The sequence below is a fragment of the Onychomys torridus genome, chromosome 19 (genome assembly GCF_903995425.1).
Source record: "Onychomys torridus chromosome 19, mOncTor1.1, whole genome shotgun sequence".
Taxonomy (NCBI): domain Eukaryota; kingdom Metazoa; phylum Chordata; class Mammalia; order Rodentia; family Cricetidae; genus Onychomys; species Onychomys torridus.
In genome coordinates, this window is record NC_050461.1 from 693,519 (window position 1) to 716,736 (window position 23,218).

At 37.1% G+C, this 23,218-nt stretch overlaps 1 protein-coding gene across 1 annotated transcript in view; it reads right to left on the minus strand.

Annotated features, from left to right (window-relative positions):
* The window catches only part of Sim1 (SIM bHLH transcription factor 1), a 71,292-nt gene that overhangs the window by 23,668 nt on the left and 24,406 nt on the right, over positions 1–23,218 (minus strand). Inside the window, exon 9 of the mRNA XM_036169356.1 lies at positions 3,540–3,708. Coding sequence (XP_036025249.1) covers positions 3,540–3,708 — 169 coding nt within the window. The remainder of the gene's footprint in view (positions 1–3,539; positions 3,709–23,218) is intronic.

Sequence of the window (23,218 nt, forward strand, 5' to 3'; positions counted from 1 at the left end):
ATTTGCCTTCTGAAGTGTTAATGAGAGCTTGCAGATAGAAATAACAAAGAGAAAAGAATATTTTGAAAATGAGCATGTGGTGCTTTTATTTGCAAGTTCTTTACAATAAAGTTTTAATTAAAAGTAAAAATAAAAATTACCCCCCCAAATGGGCAGAGGTATCTAATATGTAATTCAAGCCATAGTCTCATTATCATTATTCATCTACTAATATACATGGAGGAATTCAATATGTTTGATTTGAAAAACTGAAAACAAGCTGTAGAAGTATAATCTCAAAATAGAGATTTAAAATATAACCAAAATATATCTATAACAAAAAGGGGTACAGAAGCCCAGGATAAAGAAATTTAACCATTCTTTCTTTATTTTACCTTCTACTTCAGTAAATAACTTTAACAGGTCTTTATAAACTCACATCAGAACTATGTGAATTGGTCCCCTTAATAATTCTCCTTGCTTTACCTTATCAGTATTCTTACATCCTACCCAAAAAACTTCACTTATTCTCCACAAAAAATATTAGTATATATTGGCACCAATCTATTTTTCAACCATTATTCACTCATTCAGAGACACCAACTTCCCCCACTCCATCTCCAGACCCAGTCACACTGATGACATGCTCTTGCATTTCTCAGTCTTGGCCTTCCTGGCTTGTTTACTTTCTTATACATGATCCTACCCCAAAGTCAGATCACGCACATCTTCCAGACACAACTCACAAAGCCCTGTACACATGTCATTTCTCATTGTTTCTTTCTCTACGTACAGTTTACTACTTCAACGCTACAGAAAATTCTAAGAATATTTCTTCCACCATTTCTATTTTACCCAGTCCATATCCTCGGATCTCACACTGATCACTGCAGCATCTTTCTGAAACAGACCCTCATCTCACTCCCCGAGTTAAAAACTTATAAGAACAATGCCAGGTGGGGGAGGGGTGAAGAGATGACTAAGGAGTTCAGAGACCTGACTGCTCACCCACATGTGGCTAACAACCGCCTTTAACCCCAGTTCCAGAAGATCTGATGCCCTTTGCTGGCATCCATTGATCCCTGAAAACATGGCACACAAACAAACGTACATGCAGGCAAAACACCAGTACACATAAAATAAAAATAAATAAATCTGGAAAAAAAACCGAACTATGTTGCATAAAATTTGAAGACTGGCTATTCCTGAAGAATAATTTGAACCAAAAATTTTTGAAGAGCTTTTTTTTTACTTTAAAATTTCTGAAGATTTAAATATATCTAAGATGGACAGATTTCGAAGTTGTTCTCTTCCAGCAGAAACTATGAGTTTGCCTTGGTTGTCACACTTTTCCAAGGATATTTCTCCAAGGATACTCTCACACCATCACAATTTATTGCAAATGTCTGTTCACTTGCCAGTCTGTACCACTGGCTCCTTGTAAGCAGAAAACTTATATCTCCTTCCTGGCATGTGTGTGCTAGTACCCATACAGTGAAAACTTAAATAATGATGTATTTATCACCATGGTTATCTAAAATAAACAAAATTAAAGAATAACCTTTAGTAGGCACATAAATGTTAGATAAACTTAATTTATGTCAACTGTGCTGTTTAAAAGGAGGCATACAGCCAAAATTCTAAGAGCTTGATTTCCAAGTATTAACACAAAAACAAATACACAAGAGAAATCCTATGTAAACAATATGTGTTTGGTTTTCGTTTTGTTTATGACTGTGACTTTAAACATTACAAAACACCATAGAAGAGCTTACAATTCTAAAGAAAACAAAAAGAGGAATTCTCTACTTTCCACTTTTATTTTTTAAACTACACAATATGTTTAATTTTCAAATTAATTCCTCATCAGCTAAACACACACAAGAAGTTATCTAATGGGACAGCATCTACTGTTAGAGTGAACTGATGGAAACTTTAGACATTAAGATGGACACACCAGGAAGCAGGAAGGAAAACAGACCATGCAATGACGTTTAAGAGGTTCAACAAGAGGAGTGCGTGCGTGCGTGCGTGCGTGCGTGTGTGTGTGTGTGTGTGTGTGCATGCATGTGTGCACATGAGTACTCACATATGTGTGCCTGCATGCATGCATGTGTATGTGCACATGTGCATTTGTGTACATGTATGTGCCCACATGTGTACATGTTAATTCCTATATAACAAAGAACAAATTCCTTCTTAATTTAGTATTTCCTAATTTAAAGCCTTCTTTCATCTGTGAATGTTCAACTTTCATTTATTTTTGAGGAAAGGACTACTCAGAGGCATAATCCATTCCTAAAAGGAAGCAAGAAAACTCACTTCCCAAAGCACCAGATAGTAATATAAAAAGCTCCTCACAGACTCTCTAGAGAAAGGAGCCGCTCCCATTGGCGGTGTCTCTGGTCATTTTTATGCTTCACAAGTAAAGTACTCAGTTATCCTGGAAGAAGTTGTGCACTGAAAAGCATGTAGGCCTTACCCACCCCCTTTTGTAAGAGTAAAGAAACCCCATCTTCTGTGAAAGATTTCAAGCCATGTGACTAAAGCATCTTGGTGACAGAAGTCACTGTCTTCTTATCGTCATTATCTAGACACTAAAACAATCTAGCAAATAGTAGCTTTTTTATGACAACTGAGTCAATGAAAAATATTTCTTCAAATAGTTCACACTTATACATGTTGACAAAATAACAGCTCTGAAAAGAATAAAAATAATCATTCCTGTATCTCCAGATTGGTATTTTTAATAATAAAAGTAATAATATTAAACAGTAAATATAGTGCCTCTGAAAGCTCACTGGTTCTCTACTGGCCCAAGAATAATCTGCTAAGTTACCCTCAGTGAGCTGCAAGTAGTCTGGCAGTCTGTCTCCAGAAGAGGATGGAGGCAAAGTGGACACAGGACACAGGGAGTGGGAAGCCTCAATCTTGCCAAAAATCTAGTTTCTATTTATCACACACTGATCACAAAAATATTCTTTTCCCTCCAAAAACCATTTCTTTTAAATGTGTGCTTTACTATTTTGGTATACCTCCTCTGGGTGTAATCTCACTGCATTGTTAAGGAGTTTCCTCCCTGTCATCTCGAGGGCTCTGTCTGCACCAGTTCCCCCATATGCAGTATGTGGACAAGTGTCATGCTGAAGCTATTCTTCATTCTTAACTTTAACCTCTTATCTTTCTCTTTTAAAGTTCCCATCTTAATTTAACTTTTCTGTTGAGGCCTTATTTCCTATGTTTTATTACACTTACTAAATCTTCCAAGCTAATCATTGTTAAGAGTTAGAGAGAGCAAGAAGTAGAATCAATAAAAATGTCAAAGAAATTGTGATGATGAAAAGTAACCTCCCATGTACACAGCAAACAACAAAATCAATTCACAATTCCTCTTAACACTTTTTTAATCTATCAACAACATATAATAATTAGATTTCATACTTCTTCAACTTCAAGATCAAATCAAGTCAAAAAAAGGAAAAGAAAAGAAAAGAAAAGAAAAGAAAAGAAAAGAAAAGAAAAGAAAAGAAAAGGAAGCTGTGAAACATCCATGTACTTACTTGGGGATATGGGGAGGTCCTGGATTTTGACTTGGTGTTCGAAAGCCGAGACTTAGCCCCCTTCCTGTTGTCAGTGATGGTAGGTGTGGAGCTGCTGGCATAGGTGAAGGTGGGCTTAGAGGCTGAGATCTGGTCCAGGGAGAGCTGAAGCCCTTTGTATTCTGTGTCTCTGCAGGGGTGAAGAACAAAGTCTTTAGTCAGCCACCACAGGGAATAGAGTCATGCAAATCATCAGAAGAGACAGTGCTCCGTATATAAAAAGTTAGCTGTCAAACTGCTTTGCCCCAAACAACCGGTTTATCCCAGAATGAATGTGGCTGTCTTCCATTGATTTTATTAAATAAAAGACAAGCCTCTCTTTTAATTACTCAGATAAGTACTTTTAATCAAACACCTAAACAGTAACCTTTCTAGTAGCCCAAGAGAAATCTGCTGAGTTACCCCAGTGAACTTCAGGAAGTCCCGAACCCCTTCTCCTGAAAAAGATGGGTGTTAAGTGGTATAGTAAGTTTTCGTGCCATGGATGGTACAATATGAATTATTAAACCTACCCTAAAGTTTTTCATGTGAGTGAACTCAACAGACAACCAATGCTACCAGATCATCAACAACAATACCCTTGTGATAAACATTCTAAACATTCTTGTAGCTAGCTAGCTTCGAATTCGCTAAAAATCCCATTCAACAGGATAAATCAGTCGCTCAGAGTACATTTTACCACCAGATTTTTTCCATTCCTTCATTATCTAATAAACATTTGTTGTGATCCTGATACACCCAGATGTTGTGTTACAAAGAAATAAGAGAATGAAGATGATAACAATAATGTGTAGTAGACCATAATCTATTCAGGAGAAAAACAATATACATACTGACTGCAGGTTGCTATAAAAAGATCAAGAAGCTAATGTTATGAAATCCACTTAGTTCTGACCACAGGTGCAACTCCAAGGCATTTCAGACATTCAGGCATCAGATATAACTTGAAACTTCTAATTTTCTTCAGAGAATATTAGCCCTTCCCTCTAGTCTCTCAAAATAATTTTTTCAAATAGTCTTCTTTATCACCACTTGTGAGAGAAATTTCGTAAGGATTCCAGAACTCATTGGAATGTGCCAAAGTAACTGACTAATTCTTTTTACTCTCTAGAACACTATGAACTATATAATTTTGCTGCTTTTTACTAGAGGTTAAAAAAAAGCCTTAAGTCTAATTTGCAATCCCCTCTAGAACACTTATGAAGCATTCATACAGGCATTTTGTGCAAATCTACCAGCTTCTTCTACTTTTTTTTAATCTTACTTTTACTTTCTTCATTTATCCTATGATCATTTTCCATTCCTACAAGACTAGCAAAATCAGGTAAATGGAAAAATGTAATCAATTACTTCAAAATCACTGTGAGAGATGATTTTTAAGTGTTCTTACTATGAAAAACAAACATTATAAGTATGTGAGCTAATGTATAAACTACGTATGCTTAATTTAGCCACTATACAACGTATACCTATATCAAGAGCCCCAGTACATGCTATAAGTACATGCAATTTACTTATCAACTCAAAAAGGCGAAAGCATAATTCTGACCAGGAGTCTTTCAAGTGAATAGGAATGGAAACCAAATGAACCAGTTTCAGTATTGTCACTGGCAATGCAATGACACACATCAACCAACTACAATAGCATGCCATCAGACATTCTGTTAGCAGCATCTAACAGTCAGCATCTGTTAGAATAAAAAAGCTTTCTTTCTTACTTAGACTGAAAAAGGGAAACATTGCAGAATATTCCTTTACACTGTGTGAATATGTGTCATTGTATTTGGTTTAATAAAGAGTTGAATGACCAATAGCTAGGCAATAAGAGGTCGGGTGGGACTCCTGGGGACAGAGAGGTCTCAGGGAAGAAGAAAAGCCAGATGCAGAGAAAGCAGGACATGCAGGAAGAGAGGTAAAAGCCATGAGCCATGTGACAGCATATAGACAAATAGAAATGAGTTAAATTAAGTTATAAGAGATAGTTAGAAACAAGCCTTAGCTAAGGCCAAGCTTTCATAACTGATAGTAAGTCTCTGTCATGATTTTGGGGCTGGCAGTCCAAAAAAAAATCCTGCTACATTTGGTGTCCAATGTAGGGCTTGAATGTCCAAACATAGGGCCTGAGAAAGCTAGGAAAAGTTCTTGATAAGGATCTGGATGTGGCTTTCTAGTCCTGCAGTCTCTCAGGTGGGCCAGTGCACAGAGTTGTCACTACTGTTGCTGCTAGAGCCAGCTACCAGCACCATGTGCTAAGCTGAGCCATGTGGCATTTGACATGGCAGTTTCAGATTGGTCTCAGGTGGTCAGAGGATGCAGCAGGTGCTCAGTAAAGACAGATATAGATGGGAAAAGATCTCCATAGAGGTTACAGTGTGTTTTTAAAATGTGTGTAGGATTAAAAAAGAAAAGAAAATGGGTAAAAACAGTCATAGAAAAAAGTAGCTTATAAATAAGATGAAGAGAGAATAAAATAATATAAAAAGGATAAGCCATGTAAAAATAGAAAACACACAGAGAGTCTGGATCTTATATGGTATCTTGTTGACTTTGAATTTTTTGATGGCTGATGAGTGAATGACAGCTGCTGAGAGACATGGGATTTTAAGAGGGACTGCTAAATTAAACCAGCATAGATACTTTAGGAATGCCTTAACTGTAAAATGGAAGTCAGAAAATGTATTACTTTGGGAAAGAGCTTATACTTTGTTTCCACAGAAAACAAAAGGCTGTGGATTTGTTCACAGTTGGTAGAAATCAGGTTTGCTCAGGAGAGATGCCCTCAAAATCTTGACTACAGACAAAGAAAATAAACATAGAAAAACTGCAAGACAGAGCAAGGTGACCAGACACCAATGAAAAACAGGTGACCTGGATCATCTAGCCTCTCAGAGTACCTCTATTACAGTTTCCTCAAAATTCTACATCCACAACAGCTTCAAGGTGGCTAGCTAATATGGTCTAGCCTCATAGACTACTCCAGTCAAGACTATAGATAAGCCTTGTATTTTCACATTGCACAGAGACTAGACAACTAATGTTTTTTTTTTTTAGGGCTTAATTTAAGCATTATCTCAATTTTCTCAGGCCCTCTAAAGATACCATCACCCCAGACAACAGAAAGTAGTCTAGAGAACACAATGCCTACATTCCCAAGAGGTGGGGTAGGTGATTTTTGGGCATTCAGTGAGTTATGAATGTCTGTCATCATTTAGGTGGTTGCTTACAAGTTGTTATTGGCAATGGTCAGAAAACAAAAACTAAGCAAAGGAAATTAGATTTAGGGATCTCTTTCTGCAGGGAAAAAGGAGGATATTCTATAGAAATGATGGGATAAAGGGGTGGATTGTTGAGTCTACTTTTAAACAACAATGAGTCTCAAATAATTTACATTGATATGGATTTTTCTATATTGGTACAAATTTAAGGTTATTTTTGTTATACGGTATATGTGTTTCTATTCTTGTTTAAGGTATTGTACCTATGCAGCTCATTTCATTTAAAAAGATAATGTTAAAGTTTTAGTCCTTGAAAGCTGTTTCAGAAAATAAAGAACAGGTTAATAGTAAGTCATTATAACAACCAAATGTATAGTCATGTTAGGTATGTTTTCAAGGTCTTACAGAGATATTTTTAGATAGATAGATGATCTTCAAAAACTTCAAAGACCTATAGAATATGGCATTTAAAATGTTTTAATAACATAATGTTTTTCATGACAGGAAGACATGTCTGCTCCTGATAGTACCAATCTACTTCAAAAAAGTATGATGGGCATTGAAGAACCTTCATATAGAGTTTACTTATATTGTGTCAAAGTTAGCCACCAGAAAAAGAAACTGCCCTTGCCTTAACTGCTGAAAGTACGCTGTCCAAACTACAAGCAGGACACAAAGGAAAGTGACTTTCAAACTTTCCCAAGACAGGGTAGGACAGTCCTTCAAAAAATCCTGTTTCACAGAAAAGTCTGTCAGATTTTCTTTTTTTGTTTTGTTCTGTTTTTTTGTTTTGTTTTGTTTTGTTTGTTTTTTGAGACAGGGTTTCTCTGTGTAGTTTTGGGGCCTGTCCTGGATCTTGCTCTGTAAACCATGCTGGCCTCAAACTCATAGAGATCCACCTGGCTCTGCCTCCCAAGTGCTGGGATTAAAGGCGTTTACCACCGCCACCCAGCTCTGTCAGATATTCTAAGTCCATTCTAAGCTGAAGATGGATGCCCCAACATTAAAGAGGAATGTTGGGGTGACTGTCCAGGCAACCAGATATCTCTGTCATTTCTTAGTTTGGGAAGTTGCTTGCTCTGCACTTCCCATTTACTCAGGTAGTATTATATCCTTCTTGGGTCTCTGATGGGGTTGAAGATTAGATAGCTGAAAATTATAGTTACAGTTTGCCTTAGTTATGATAGGAATTAAATTTGGTACAAAACTTTGGACTCACCAAGGAAAGATAGATAACAGAGGATTTTTTCTGAATTTTCTAAATACTAATGGTCTGGACATTGTGAATGTATTTCTTACTTGATAATTATTCTTATTGTATATAGTTTTGCATTGTTAGAGTTAAAACCCTTTCTTTTTTTTTTGGGGGGGGGAGCTGAGGATCGAACCCAGGGCCTTGTGCTTGCTAGGCAAGCACTCTACCACTGAGCTAAATCCCCAACTCCCCTTTCCTTTTTATTTAGATAAAAAGGGGGAAATGTTGGGAGATATTTGATCGCACTATATAAAGATATGTCACTATGGTTGGTTTAATCAAAAGCTAAACGGCTCATAGCTAGGAAGGAGGTGTAGCCAGGACTTCTGGACAGAGGTAACTCCAAGAATAAGAAGGGTGGGGTCACCAGCCAGATATGGAGGAAACAGGATGGGCAAAATGGTAATAAGCATGTGGAAGAACATAAATTTTAAAATGTGTGTTAAGGTATAAGAGCTAGCTAGAAACAAGCCTAAGCTAAGGCTGAGCTTTCATAATTAGTAATAAGTCTCTGTGTCATGATTTTGGGGTTAATAGTTCAAAAAAGCCTACTACAAGCATCTTCATCTACAAGCTCCACATCTGTGGAGCCACATAACATTGGATTGAGAATATTTTTAATTACATATGTCCTGAACCATATACAGGCTCTTTTCCCCATTGTTTTGGGAAAATTCTGGAACCAACACCCTTTGAAATCTTACAATGACCATTCAAATCATTTAATGAGAGCAAAAATATTCTTCTGTAAGAACAACAAAGATTTTAAAAGAAGTCATACATACACTTTGTCTTCTAAACTCAGGAAATCTAATCATATTACTGTATTGCTCTAATGCCCTCCTTCTGAAGACATTGTAGACATGGGTGGTCCTCAGTCAGAAATGCAATGTGTTCCACAATACAACTTCTGATTTGTTGTTCTTCCAATATATCAAAGTTTTCCTTCTTTAGCCCCTCACTTTATCCAAACACCAACCCCCAAACTAAGCTTTTGGTTTCTGGATATTCTCTTTCCCCCAACATCTTACATCCCATTTGTCCCCTTTGTCAGAAGGCTCTTCCTGCCTTCTGAGATCCTTCAGTTTATAATTACTGAGTGTCTCTGCTGTAGGGGTCTGTTCTAGAGGGTGTGTAGGGATCAATGAAAAAAAGTCCTCTATATCTCAGGAAGGAGGCACCAGGGCTGGTCCTGAGTGAAGTATAGAGGAGATGAGGAAAATTTCCCTACTCTAACATTTCTTTTCAAATGATTATGATTTCCCCCAGTAAATTCTAAAGTTCTAGAAGACATAAGCAAAGAGATATGCTGTTATATTTTGAAGGCAAGGACACAACTCTAAAAGACTTTTTCCTCACCCAATGAATACTAATAACTTAAAACCAGTAGATTTTCTCAATGGGAAAATTATCCTGATGGGTTATGAGCTATGAGACCTGCCTTCCTTTAGAAAATAGAAAGCCAAGCATATTGGACTCTGATCGGAAATAGAGCTTGTACTTTTGACCACTCCATCAAATGCACTTCTGTCCACAGAAAATGGAAGATCCATTCAGTACCTGTCATTAGCACACGCAAAAATTACTCATCATGGCAAATGTGGCCTATTTTGTACAAGAAATTTATATCTATAAAAGGAAGTAAACAGGATTCATTTTTCTTTTCTGCACTCTCAGATCCCAGAAGGCCCATATCTGCATTATCAAGTTCTACAAGGTCTTTCTGAATAAGGGAACTCTTGCAAACTCATCCTACCCTACCAACGTTAACCTGATAGTAAAATCAGACGAAGACACTGCAACAACACAAAAAGAAAACTGCATACCACTGTTCCTGATGAATATATACCTAAAAATCCTCAAAGAAATACCAACAACCCAATCTAACAGCACAAAAGATCACACATGGGGGCGGGCAAGATGGTGTGGCATGTGAAGATATCTGCCACTCAAGCCTAATGAACTGAGTTCAACCCCAGATCCCATGTAAAGGTGCAAGTGGGGAACCAAGCCCAAAAAGTTGTCCTCTGGCCTCCATATATGTGTTTTGGCATATATGCTCCCACACAATGATAATAAAAAAAATAAGAAGAAAGATTAAGCCAGGCATGGTATCATATGCCTTTACTCCCATCAGAAGGGCAGATGGATCTCTGTGAATCCAAGGCCAGATTAATCTACATAGGAGGTTCCAGTACAGCCAGGGCAACATAAAAGAGAGATGCTATCTCAAAAAACACAAAAAGAAAAATATTAAACACCATAATCTGTATTCTAAGAAAGCAGAGATCATTTAGCATATGTAAATCGATAAATGTCATTCATCCTAGCAAAAAACAACAGACAAAAGCCATATAATCACCTGAATAGAGGCAGAAAGTAATTTGAAGACATTAAACACCATTTCATTATATAAACTTTCAACTTACTAAGTATAGAAGGAACATTTCTCAACACTATAAAAACTGTATATAAAAAAAAACAAAAACAAAAACAAAATAAAACAAAACAAAAACCTCACAGTCAAACCATACTTCTGGGAGGAAAGCTGAAGCCATTTTCCCTAAGATCTAAAGAAAGAAAAAGGATATTGACTTAGGGGCTCTTTTGCTGTAATAAAACACCAAAAGCAACTTGGAGGTATGAAGGGCTTATTTCAGCTAACAATTCTACATCACAGCCTGTCATCAAAGGAACTCTGGCCAGGAACTCAAAGCAAAAACTGATACAGAGACCATGGAGTAACACACCTTACTGGCTTGCCCCTCACAGCTTGCTCAGCTTTCTTCTTATACAACCTAGGACCACCTGGCCAGGGATGGTACAGCCTACAATGGGCTGGTCCCTCTCACATCAATTATTAATCAAGAATATGCCTCATAGGTTTGCCTACAAGCCAATCTTACAATCTACAATCTACAAGCCAAGCATTTCCTCAGTTTATGTTCCGTCTTCTCGAATGACCCTAGCTTGTGTCAGGCTGACAGGGGCCTGGGGGATGTCCTCTTCCAATACTCTTATTTAACAGAATACTGGAAATTTCAGCCAGAGAAATAAGACAAGGGAATAAAAGAAAAGACATACAAGTGTGTGGGGGGGGGGGGAGAATCAAATTATCCCAGTTTGCAGACCACATGAAATGTGAAGGCTCCCTGGAAAGACTGATAGAAAGATAAATAGATTTAGTAAGGTTATATGATTAAAAATCAAAGTTATACTTTAAATGTAGAATTTATAACATAAGCTCATGTGTTTGAACAGCTGGTCTCCCAATGATGATACTGTTTTGGAGATTTCTGAACCTTTTGAACTAGGACCTACCTAGGAAAACTGGGTCACTGGAGACAGGCCTTGAAAGTGATATCTAGCTTCTGATTCTGGCCTGAGTTTTCTGTTTCCTGATCTACAAGTAAGCAAGAAGTTACCATTTCATATACCTACCACTAGAGACAAAGACAATCCAGCTTCCATAAAGGCTATTCTTGACACAAAAAAAATCCTAAAATTCACGTAAGTGCACTACACAAAGAGAAAACAGCACGAAGAACAGAGGTAAATATATCAAAATACCTCATCTCTAAAATGCTACACCACCCCCAACCAAGAAGCAACTGGCAATAGATACCTGCTGGGAGAGGGAAAAATCTGTTTTCTCCAATGGAGTGACACTAGATATACCAACCACACCCCAAAACAGGCCTCCTCCTCAGTGATTGCTAACCAAGATAGAATGAAGTCCATGTTTTTCTGTGTGCTTTTTGTTGTGGTGGTGGAGGTGTTTTGGTGGCTTTGCCTTTTTTATTTTGTTTTCTCAGTTTTTGTTTTTTGAGGATTTTTCAACAGGAAAAGATAAGAAGTTGGGTGGGGAAGGAGATGAGGAGGATCTGGGAGAACTTAGGAGAGGAGAAAGAGTATAATCAAAAAACATTGTATGAAAATTTTTAAAGCAATAAAAAATAAAGTTCTTTATACCTGAAAAGTCTACTGGAAGTCTGTGCTAGCCAAAACTCATGGTACTGGAATAAAAACTGGGCATAGGCCGACAGGGCATAATAGCCAGACCACAAAAGCATGTAAACATACAATGGGAGGGAGTTTAACACTTCAGTAAACAGCAAAGGAAAACATATGGAAGACTGAAAATTCCTACTCTCACTATATAAAAAAAAATCAAGTCAAGATGGATCAAAAGCTTAAATGGAAGGCCTGAAACAATGAGACAACTGGAAGAAAATATAGAAGAAACACCTTAAGACATCAGGATAGACAATGGTATTTTGTTTTCTTTTTATAAGAGCTCAAGGGCATAGTCAACAAAAACAAAAATTGAAAAATGCAACCATATCAACCTAAAAAGCTTCTGCCAGCAAAATGAACCTACCAAATAAAAGCAAATGTTTGCTAATCATTCATCTGACAGATGATTACTATCTGGAATATATGAAGAACTCAAAAACCTTAATGACAGAAACTTCCAAATATAACAATTTAAAAATGGACAAGTGGTCTCAATAAAGAGGTCTCAAAAGAACTAGAAATAATCAACAAGCACACAGGGAAAACACTCATTATCACTATCAGGGAAATTCAAAGTAAAATCATTAAGATCACAAAAAGATACATCTCACTCCTGTCAGAATTATTAAAAACAAAACAACAACAAAAACAGAAAATACTACAAGAAGTGCAGAGAAATGTGAACAGCTGCACACCACACTGTTAATGAAAATGCAAATTAGTAAACAGTATGATGGATCCTTGGAAAACTGAAAATAGAGCTACATTATAATGCAGCTATCATACTTGTAAATAAAAGTCAAAAAGAAATGAAAGCAGTGTATAAAAATAAGTAGCTGAATTCCTCCGCTTATTGCGCACTAATCACAGGAATGGATTCAACTGGAGTTCATGTGCAGATAAGCACATGAAGAAAATCTCTCTGTCTCTCTCTCTCTCTCTCTCTCTCTCTCTCTCTCTCTCTCTCTCTCTCTCTCTCTCTCTCTCTCTCTCTCTCTCTCTCTCTCTCTCTCTCTCTCTCTTCCCTCCCTACCTACACACACAAGTATCATTTTGCCATAATAAAGAATGAAATCCTGTAATTTGAAGCAACATGGATGGAACTGAAAAACATTATGTTAAGTGAAAATTCCAGACAGTGGGCCAGGGACGTAGCTTAATGAGTAGAGTGCTTGCCTAATAGGCACAAAGTCCTGGTTGGATCCCTATTACCATGTAAACTAACCATAATAGCACATATCTGTAATTCCAGCACTTCAAAGGGAGAAACAAGAGAATCAGTTTAACATCATTCTTGGGTTCATGTCAAGTTTGAGGCCATCCTAGGCTATACAAGAGCCTATCATTTAAAAAAAAAAAAAAATCCAGACAGAGAAAGAAAAATACCACATGTTCTCAAAGTAGACCAGCCAGTACTTGAGTCTAGGAAGCAGGGAGGGATGGGGAAAGGGAAGTTGGAAATATAGTATCAAATAAGTGCTAGTGTTTTGTAGCATAGGAGGGTAATTAATATTTGTAGCCTATTATATAGTTAAGAACTAGAAGAAAAATGATCAAAATCTTCAAAAATATGAAAAAGGAAAAGATAAAGGTTGTAGTTACTATACCACTGCACATTGCATTCATGTGTTGAAATATAAGGATGTACCCCATAAATGTATATAATTATCATATAATACATGGGAAAATTAAGATGTTTTTTAAATCTTTCTAAAACTTTTTCATAACTCTTTTGTTTGTATGTTTGCTTGTTTGTTTTGAGACAGGGTCTTACTATGTAGCTCTGGTTGTCCTGGAACTCACTCTGTAGACAGGGCTAGTCTCAAACTCACAGAGATCTGTCTCCAAAGTGCTGGGATTAAAGTCATGCAACACCACACCTGGCTCACATAGCTTTCAATAATAGAAATACGACAAATTAAATAAATCCAAATAACATTTTAAATCTAATATACAGTTCAAAATTGTGCTCCTTCACATAAATGTCAAATGTAAGAATTATATAAATATTCTTGATGATTTAATGAAAATGTTGTTCTGATCCTCAACAACAACAACAAAATTTAAATAACCAACCCAGGGGCTGAAGGGATGGCTCAGCAGTTTAAAACCAGAAGATGCAGGTTTGGTTCCCAACACTGACATGTTAGCTCACAACTTGCTGAAGTTCCACAGATGAGCACAACATCAAGCAGATCAATGTGACGCCAACGCTGTCTGTTACTAACAACCTGCAATCTATGTTTCCATTTCTAGTCTGTGATTCACAAAGACATAGTAAGGTTTACAGGAAATCATGCATGAAAATTCAGCAGCCAGTACCAGGAACAGCAAATACTCAGTCAACAGTGTTATCTCCTAGCTTCTCACTCCACTCCCTCATTTTAAATGCACTTCATTATAAATACTATTTTTTTTTTTAAAGAGAGAAACAACATAAACATGATGGGTAGGGAGACAGGGAGGATCAGGGAGGAGTTGGGGAAGGAGGAAAACATATTCAGAACAGATTGTATGGGAAAATGTTTTAATTCTAAAAAATAAACAAACACTCCTTACATTGTATTTCTTTTCTTTTCATCCTAAATGCATTTTAATTTGGTCAGTTACATTTCAAATTTTAAGCTCTAGTGCATGTGGTCAAAATACTAAGATAAGTTCGTTATTGCTAAGTAAGCACATGGAATCGTTAGAGCAACACAGTCATGCAGTGTAACTCAGCCTTCCTTTTTCTCTATTCAAAACTCCAACAGCTCCATAGATCTGTTAGGATGAAAAGCATAATAGAGAAAAATACCCACTTAAAGACATTTCAAGCAGTTGATGTGCTGCCAAGAGTAGCTCTGAGTAGAAGATTTGGGAAGAACAAAGCATTTGTTTTACTTTTAGACTTCTATTAAATTGAGCATTTCATTTATATCACTAAAAGGGCTAGATGCTTGTGGGGATTACAAGTCTCATTTCCCTCCTCCAATCTCAGACACCAGAAGAAGTCTGTCTCTACTTCTCTCCTTGTCCTTCAGTGAAGCAATTCTGGTACCACACATGTACTCAAGATTACATGTGTGCTTAGTGAAGCCATTTATTTGACACTTCACTCCTGGTGTAAGGCAAGAAACTATTCAGCTTCCACAGACATTAGATTACAAAGAGTTGGTTGGGGAACATGAGTTAGGTGATTTTAACAACAATGAAAAAGACATGGTCTTGTTCTTCAAGCTTTCTTGAGATATGATATATACTCAGGCCTCCACAATTTATCTTTTTAAGGGTACCTCATACTGGCCTCCAGACATGATTGGCATATTGAAAGGAGAGCTACTGGTATATAGTACTTGATATATTCTTCAAAAGGCTATTAAGAATGATTTACATTTGGTTTTCTCTCCTTTTAATGATTTGTAATAAGAGCTACAGACATTCTTGTGTACCTCTCACTCTGAAAGCAATGAGAGATGAGTAACATGCAATCATCCATATTTACAGACCAAAATAATCCTCTTATTTCATTACAGTCAAAACTCATCCATTTTTCAGAATTAGCCATCCATTTTACTTTAAACTTTATAAAAGCCATGTACATATTTGGAATGACTCAAATTTCAATAGGGAAAAAATTGGGCCACGTTCACTTCACTGGCCTTCCTCAGCTTTTCTTTAACAATGCACCACAACCATTCATGAAGTCAATGCCAACTTGTCATGTGAAAAGCTCACTGTGACACCCTCGTAAAGCTAATGAAAGTAACTTTCCACCTCAGAGATATACATTAGCATCATATCTATCATTGCAACCAGGACACGGTGCTTAAGACTCTCAACCTTGCAATTTGGGCACAAAGAAGCAAGCAACATCATTGTTCAGGTTGTTTCTAGATTCTTTACAAAAATGTCTCTCCCCAACACCACACTGTATTCTATTTTCTTTTTAGAAAACTGAACTTTTGTTTATGATATAACAATTTTGGATCTGCAGGTCATTCTGGAGCTTCTTTGGATACATGATGCTTCATGGCAATTCTTAAAAGCTGTTACCAGATTTCCTAGCTAAACTATTTTTTTAAACAGCTGAAACTGATCAAATTACCCAGGCAAAATGTGGAAACAAAGACTCACAACTGATTTGCCTCCAAAGGCACTGATTGAAATAAGCAGAGGATTGCATTAAACCATGATCAGATTAAGTGGGGATGAATGTGCCTACTCTAAACTTTTTAATTGGATTCTAGAGTCACTCTTACACACAGTGCATGATCTTCTTTGTATTCTGGCAGAGTTGCTGCCTCGCCACCAGTAAGTCTTGGCAGCAGAGACTGCTGTATGTTTCATATTCAGGCTCCTATGGAGCCCAGCAGAAAGAGATGATAAGGATTCCATACTGAGAATCTCACAGATGAAGAAAGTCTGGTGAAAATTAGGCAAAGGCACCTTTGGAAATGAAATCATCTCATACAAATAAGTAGATTCTTGTTTTGTAGCGTAGTCATCCCCCAAAACTCTTCACTTTTATAAACAGTGCCTTTACCTAAAAACCATCTTTCTCCACCACTTTGAATGAGACCTTTTTAAATTCCCAGATTATAAGTGATAATGACTCTGAAATACTGTGAGATCATAAGTCAAAGAGTCAAATTTTATTTTACTGTTGTAGTAAATTCAGTTATTTTATCAAATTATAATTCAAGAGTATATAATATTTAAGAAAACTAGATTACTAAAGTCATTCCATCCTAAACTACTTTTTCTGATTACCGAAATTATATGGAAGAAGATAAGAGGAATAACACTTTAAATCCCAAGAGAAATAAATTTACAGTCTGTTAATGACTGCAATATCTCCACAATAAAAAGTTATAAAAGGATGCACAAAGTGTTTAGGAATACTTCAGAGGTTTAGTCTCATGAATAATAATCTATATACATTAAAAAGCAGGCAACAGAAGATAATTTTGCTTTTAATTTGGCAGAGATATTTTTAATGAAAGTCCTAATGATATACACTGGAGGAAATCGACATTTACATTGCTACTGAGTAGAGCAGAGCAGTCACGCCTGCCAAGTCTTGAGAATGTTCATTTCTTAAGTCCTGTCATTTCACCCCTAGCAATATAGGTGTATTCTTAGAAAATAGAAAATAATTTTATGAAGATAATCAGAAATAATTATCAAATATTGATATATAAAGATGTTTATCGGCATAATTTCTTATATTCAGTTAGAAGTATGAAATAACCAAATATAAAGAAATTACTAAGTTATGGCATATCCTTGTGATAAAATTTTATATAGCTGGTAATCCTTTGAATCCAGTGACGTGAAAAATACAATAAACTGATTTTTTTCTTTTTAGGTTAACAAGTACTATATATGTATAATGAGAGACAGTGAACTAAAGTGTTAAGTGTAGAAATCTAGAAAACAGACAAAAATGTCTTTTATTGCTGGGCGGTGGTGGCGCACGCCTTTAATCCCAGCACTTGGGAGGTAGAGGCAGGCAGATCTCTGTGAGTTCAAGGCCAACCTGGGCTACAGAGTGAGTTCCAGGACAGGCTCCTAAGCTACACAGAGAAACCCTGTCTTGAAAAAACAAAAGAAAAAAAAGTCTTTTATCATTTCGTAGTTCTCTGTACTATCATAATTTCCCTATAATGAGCATATTGAGCTTTTAAAATCAAAACAAATATCTTTTTTAAAAACACTAATTGAGGCAAATTTCAACTACTCCTACCATACACTGAGTAGTTCCCCAACTTCTTCTATTTCCAAGATTTTCTATTTGTGCATATTACATACAAAAGATAAAGCACTATTGAATTCTTTTTCATAGGTTTAACATCTTAGTAATACTATTTATGATTTCTAATTATTCAAACAAATATATGTTTTCTTAGTGCCTAGACATTTTTCTGTGTTCTGATCTATTTTTCACCTTTGTTACCTTACATAATTATGGGCCTCTGAAGGTTTTCATGTGAATTATTTCAATGTTCAAATGAAGTGAACTAATTTGGGGGCATGTTTCTTGCTATGAGGAATTTTTAATTTTTATGTTCAGAAAAGCATTCCCTATTTTGAATGCTAAAGTTTTAAGTATAGCTGTTCATCCTTTAGGTTTAAGACTCAAACTGTGTTGATCTTATAACTTTTGTGTTTCTTACTTTCTTAGAAGACAAGGAGGATTTTGGGTTTTATAAGACAGACCAAAAGAAGATTAAACACAAAATTCCATTTCAAAAATGAAATACATTAAAACTAGATAATCTTCCTTTTCACTTCCTAAATTGCTAATTTATTTGTTGTTTGTTAGCTTTGTTTCTTGTTTCTTCATTTTGTTTTTAAAGACAATGTGTCCTTAACACAGTTTTTCTTCAACTCACTATGCAGCTGAGGATGATCTTGAACTTCTGTTCCTCCTGCCTCTGCCTCCTCAGTGCTGGGATTAGAGACAAGTACTACTATGCCTGGCTTATGTGGTGTTAGAGATCAAAGCCAACTCTTGGCTCTAGAATAAATTACATCTTATTCCCCTTGAGAGGAGAGTTACTTTGTTTGAGTTGACAATTGCCTTGCATTTGGCTTAGTCTCTATTCCCATAGGAACCTTCTCTCACCTAGTTCTTCTTATCCTCAGCAAAACTGATTTCTAAACCCTAAAAATATTCCCTAACAGAGCACATAAAAATAGCACAACAATTTTTGGCTCCAGAAACAGGAAAAAAATCTGTAATCAAAAGACCACAATCATCTCATTACACTGGGAAACTTGATTCCATATTAAATGCTATCGGCTCTCCAAAGCACCTATGTAAGGAAACCACAGAAGCCAAATGATTCACACTGTTGGAAAGTTCTCCCTGCTCTACACATTACAAAGCTTGTATTTGTGTATCACAGCCACATAAAGGCTCAGACTTTGAACTCTCCAGGAAAAGACAGCAGAAATGATGGCATAATGCAATGTGCTAGGATGCACAAGTTGTTGTTTGTTTAACTTAAATATTTTAAACTATGTCCTGTAACATTTATTCTTGATTAACCCTCTTCTGGATAGTTAATCATTAATGATTTCTTTACAGTTGCTGTGTAAACAGTTCACTCCTGCCGATGATATGTCAAATCTCAGGGACATGTCCTTTAATTGGATTCATTTATTTCTAATCTCCTTAAGCCCTTACTACTGTAATGCTTGACTAAATGTACATTAAACTCCATTATTTAAACAGCTAAAATAAATTTGAGATGTATTTTATGAATAAAAATTCATAATTCATCAAATGTGTGCCTCAGGAATCATTTTAAATTGTCTGACCAGGATCTTGTTAAAGAAAGGTTTCAATGGTTGGTAGAGAATTTGGGATGCCCACTGAAAGGACTAATTTTCATTCTGTCTGATTGAAGTCAGCCATTATAATACTATACAAGGTACACGGTCATCAGTGGATGAATAGGTAGCTGACTATTATTAAAATTCACAAGATTTGGGAGACTTCCCACGACAATGACTCAGAAGTCATTTTCTGACTAACATTAAATACATTTATGTCTTTAGCCTTAGATATTTGGTCCAGAAAGAGATGACAGTGCATTTCCCATCTGTTAACTTTTTTTGATTCAACTGGTGCTCCTCATCTTAACACAGCAGCTCCCAAACTTTCAGCACACCTCAGAAAGCATCTAATCGGTCTGTTAAAACACAGCCTGCTGGACTCTACCCTTTCCCTTTATTAGCAGGTCTAGGATGCAGTCCAGGAATGTACATTTTGACTTATTCTCCAGTGGTGCTGATGCTGGAAGTGGGGACATACTTTGAAAAACAGAGCAGTTGTTATCTGGGATGAAAATATCAAAGCGATCATGTGAAAGGGGTGTATGGAAAGATGGAAAACAGGTGGCCAAGAAAGCAGCTCTCACTGAGGTACTTTCTCAGAACCTGGCTGCTTGTTTTCTTGCAAGCTACTGTTCTACAAACTGCAGAGCTACAGCTCAGTCCCCAAGGAGCTTCTCTTCTCTCATCACTGGTGATCCTGATCCACTCCTCTGACCTTACATTCTCTACCTTGATGATCTCCATTCAGTATCTAAGACCTTCCACTTTACCAGACTGATGTCCAATATGTGACTTTTCCAGGCATCAAACCCTAACACCTAACTGTTTGCTGCCACTGCCTGCAAAACTGCTTTGTCCCACATCATCCACATTGCTTGGGCTAAAACTCTAGGTATTCTTAATTCCTCTTATGTTTGCACACCATATCTAATATTTCTGCAAGCTGCCTCTGGTCCACCTATAACAGACTCTGAAACTTGACTGGATGAAAGCCTGGAGTTTCTGCTGTCATCTTGTATTATACCATAGTCGTACTAGATAGCCCGGTGTGCAGCAGACACTGGGAAAATATTCGCTGAGTATTCACACCATTCCCAGCTTGCTTTAGACAGAACTTAAATCTAAAACATCCCTTACAATCCCCTTAATTATCACAACAGAAGTTAAGCTGATTCTTATGACAGAAATTTGTTTATAATAAAGGCCCTATTGTGTCAACTGAGAAGACACACAAACAGAAAAGAAATTAAATGATAAAATGCCTGTGCTGTCTCTATTTCCCCATTTTCAATTAGCTTTTGACAATAGAACACTACTCCACACTCTGCTAGTGCTTTACATGCTCTAATTGGAGGAGTGGAATCAGCTCCCACTCTGCCCTTACCTTTGTGTGCCTCATTCTTCCAGCATTCCTGACCCCCATGGGGTCCAGAACCCAAATATAAACACAACACAATCAGTGCTTCACTTTGGCAGAACTGCAGAATGATTTCCACAGTAAAGCCAAATACTGTGACTTCCAGCACTGTGAGTCTCCTTAATAGCTTGGAAAACTAAAATGCAGAGCTATGAGTTGAATTTAATTATATCTGGAGGGGGAAAGGTAGTTTTGTACCTGCCACATATTTGGACAGCAATAGCAACCACATAGAGAGCTGAAGAAAGTAAATTTCCTGGGTTTTTACCCTTCAGTCACCAGAACACCTTACAATCTCCAGAAACATGTAAAGTAAAATGGTGAGTGAACAGCAAGCCCCAGATCCCTAAGAATACCAAAGCCACAGATTCTCCTTCTGCAATGGTTAGGGGGCATATGAGAGCCACATTCTAAGGATACATTACCAAAGAATGAGGCTGTCGATGAAATGTAAAAAGTGGCAAGGGACTTGGGTTAAAAAGTACAAACACTGAGAGAACCCTACCTTAATGGATACCTTTATGATATCCAGTTCAATATAATGAGGCTATTTCCAAGATCTAGCCAGCAGCCTGTATTAGCACAGCTTTGCTGATGTGGATACAACAAATTCTGTTTGAACAAGAAATCCCTGAGAAAGAAAGATCCTTTGCTGGGCTCTATCTACTTCACAATCAATCACAGGAAAAGATATCCTTCTGGTGAAGACAGCAGCTCCCATTTGAATCCTGACAAAATACTAGATGTTCTAAACAAAATGGTGTTCAACGAGAGACATTTATCAACTGCTATTGTTTGAAAAATCATTACTTTTGATGCTTAAATTGGTAAAGGGGGTGATGGAATTGGGTATGAGGCATGAGACTATTGCATGGGAGCTGACTTAATCCAGATGCATACAATTATATCGGAATAACTCACTCTGGGAAGTTCTCAAATTAAAAGAAGGAATAACACTATAGATCTTGGCAAAACATCTGCAAGATGTCACTTCATAACATGCCAATTTGGGGCATTTAAATGTAGAGTAGCAACGTCATTTTGCTCACCCTAATACATCACCATTTTATGAAGAGTATGCCAAAAATGCCATCCAGTGCAGTCCAGGATCGGGGTAAGTATACTGCTTACACATTGCCTGAGTCACCTGTTCACACGGGGCGCCTTGCAGCAGCCATTACAATAGGATTCCATCTTTCTCCTCAACTTGCCCAAGCATGATAGCTGTTAACAGAGCAATTCTCAGAGACACTAGCAGTGCCTAGGAAACATCCCTGACAAAGAAAATAATTTTTGAATTATTACTGAAACCAGACAGGCATAATGGTGCATGTTTTAATCCCAGCACTCTGGAGGCAGAGGCAGAGGGATCTCTGGACTATATATAGAGACTCTGTCAAAAAAAAAAAAAAAAAAAAAAAAGGAAATTACAGAACCTAAAATTATTGACAGTTGCTGTGGATATTGCTCTGTGTAAATAAAGTTCTGATTGGCCAGTGGCCAGGCAAGGAAGTATAGGCGGGACAAGAGAGTAGAGAATTCTGGGAAGGAGAAGGCTGGAGAGAGACACCGCCTACCGCCGCCATGAAAAGCAACATGTAAAGACATTGGTAAGCCACACGTCATATGGCAAAGTATAGACTAACAGAAATGGGTTAATTTAAGATAGAAAAAACAGATAACAAGAAGCCTGCCATGGCCATACAGTTTATAAACAATGTAAGTTTCTATGTGCTTTCTTGGTTGGGTCTGAGCGACTGTGGGACTGGCGGGTAAGAGAGATTTGTCCTGACTGGGCCAGGCAGGAAAACTCTAACAACAGACAGTATTCTGAAAATGCAATAAATCTACAAAGGTAGTCTAGAGTGATTTTCAATGTAAAAATTCATTGTGATTAATAATTCTATTAGGTATCAACCACAAAATAGTGAAATTCCATTTAAAACAAAAGAAAAAAAATGTCCTAACATCAGTCTAGAAGGACAAAATCAACTCAGGTACAGCTGCTTTTCTTTCCTTCAAAGTAATGAGATACAAAGGCTCATGTGAGAATTCGAATTGTAGCCAGGGTGTCTGTTGTATTGGATCCTCCCCTCACCCCCACCCCCATCCCTTTCTCTCTCTCTCTCTCTCTCTCTCTCTCTCTCTCTCTCTCTCTCTCTCTCACACACACACACACACACACACACACACACACACACACACACACACGAGTTGGGGGCAGGGAACACTCCAAATAAGCCCAGCTCCTAACACTCCCTCCCCTCCCTTCCCACCTAGTCAGAGAAGACTCTGTGCAGCCCTGTGCTAACCAGGAAGGAACTAAGCTAGGCTGTGGCACTCTGGCTCTCTCTCTCTCTCTTCATCAGTAGGCCTAAAGGGAAGTTGTACTTAACATTTTTTCATTCCC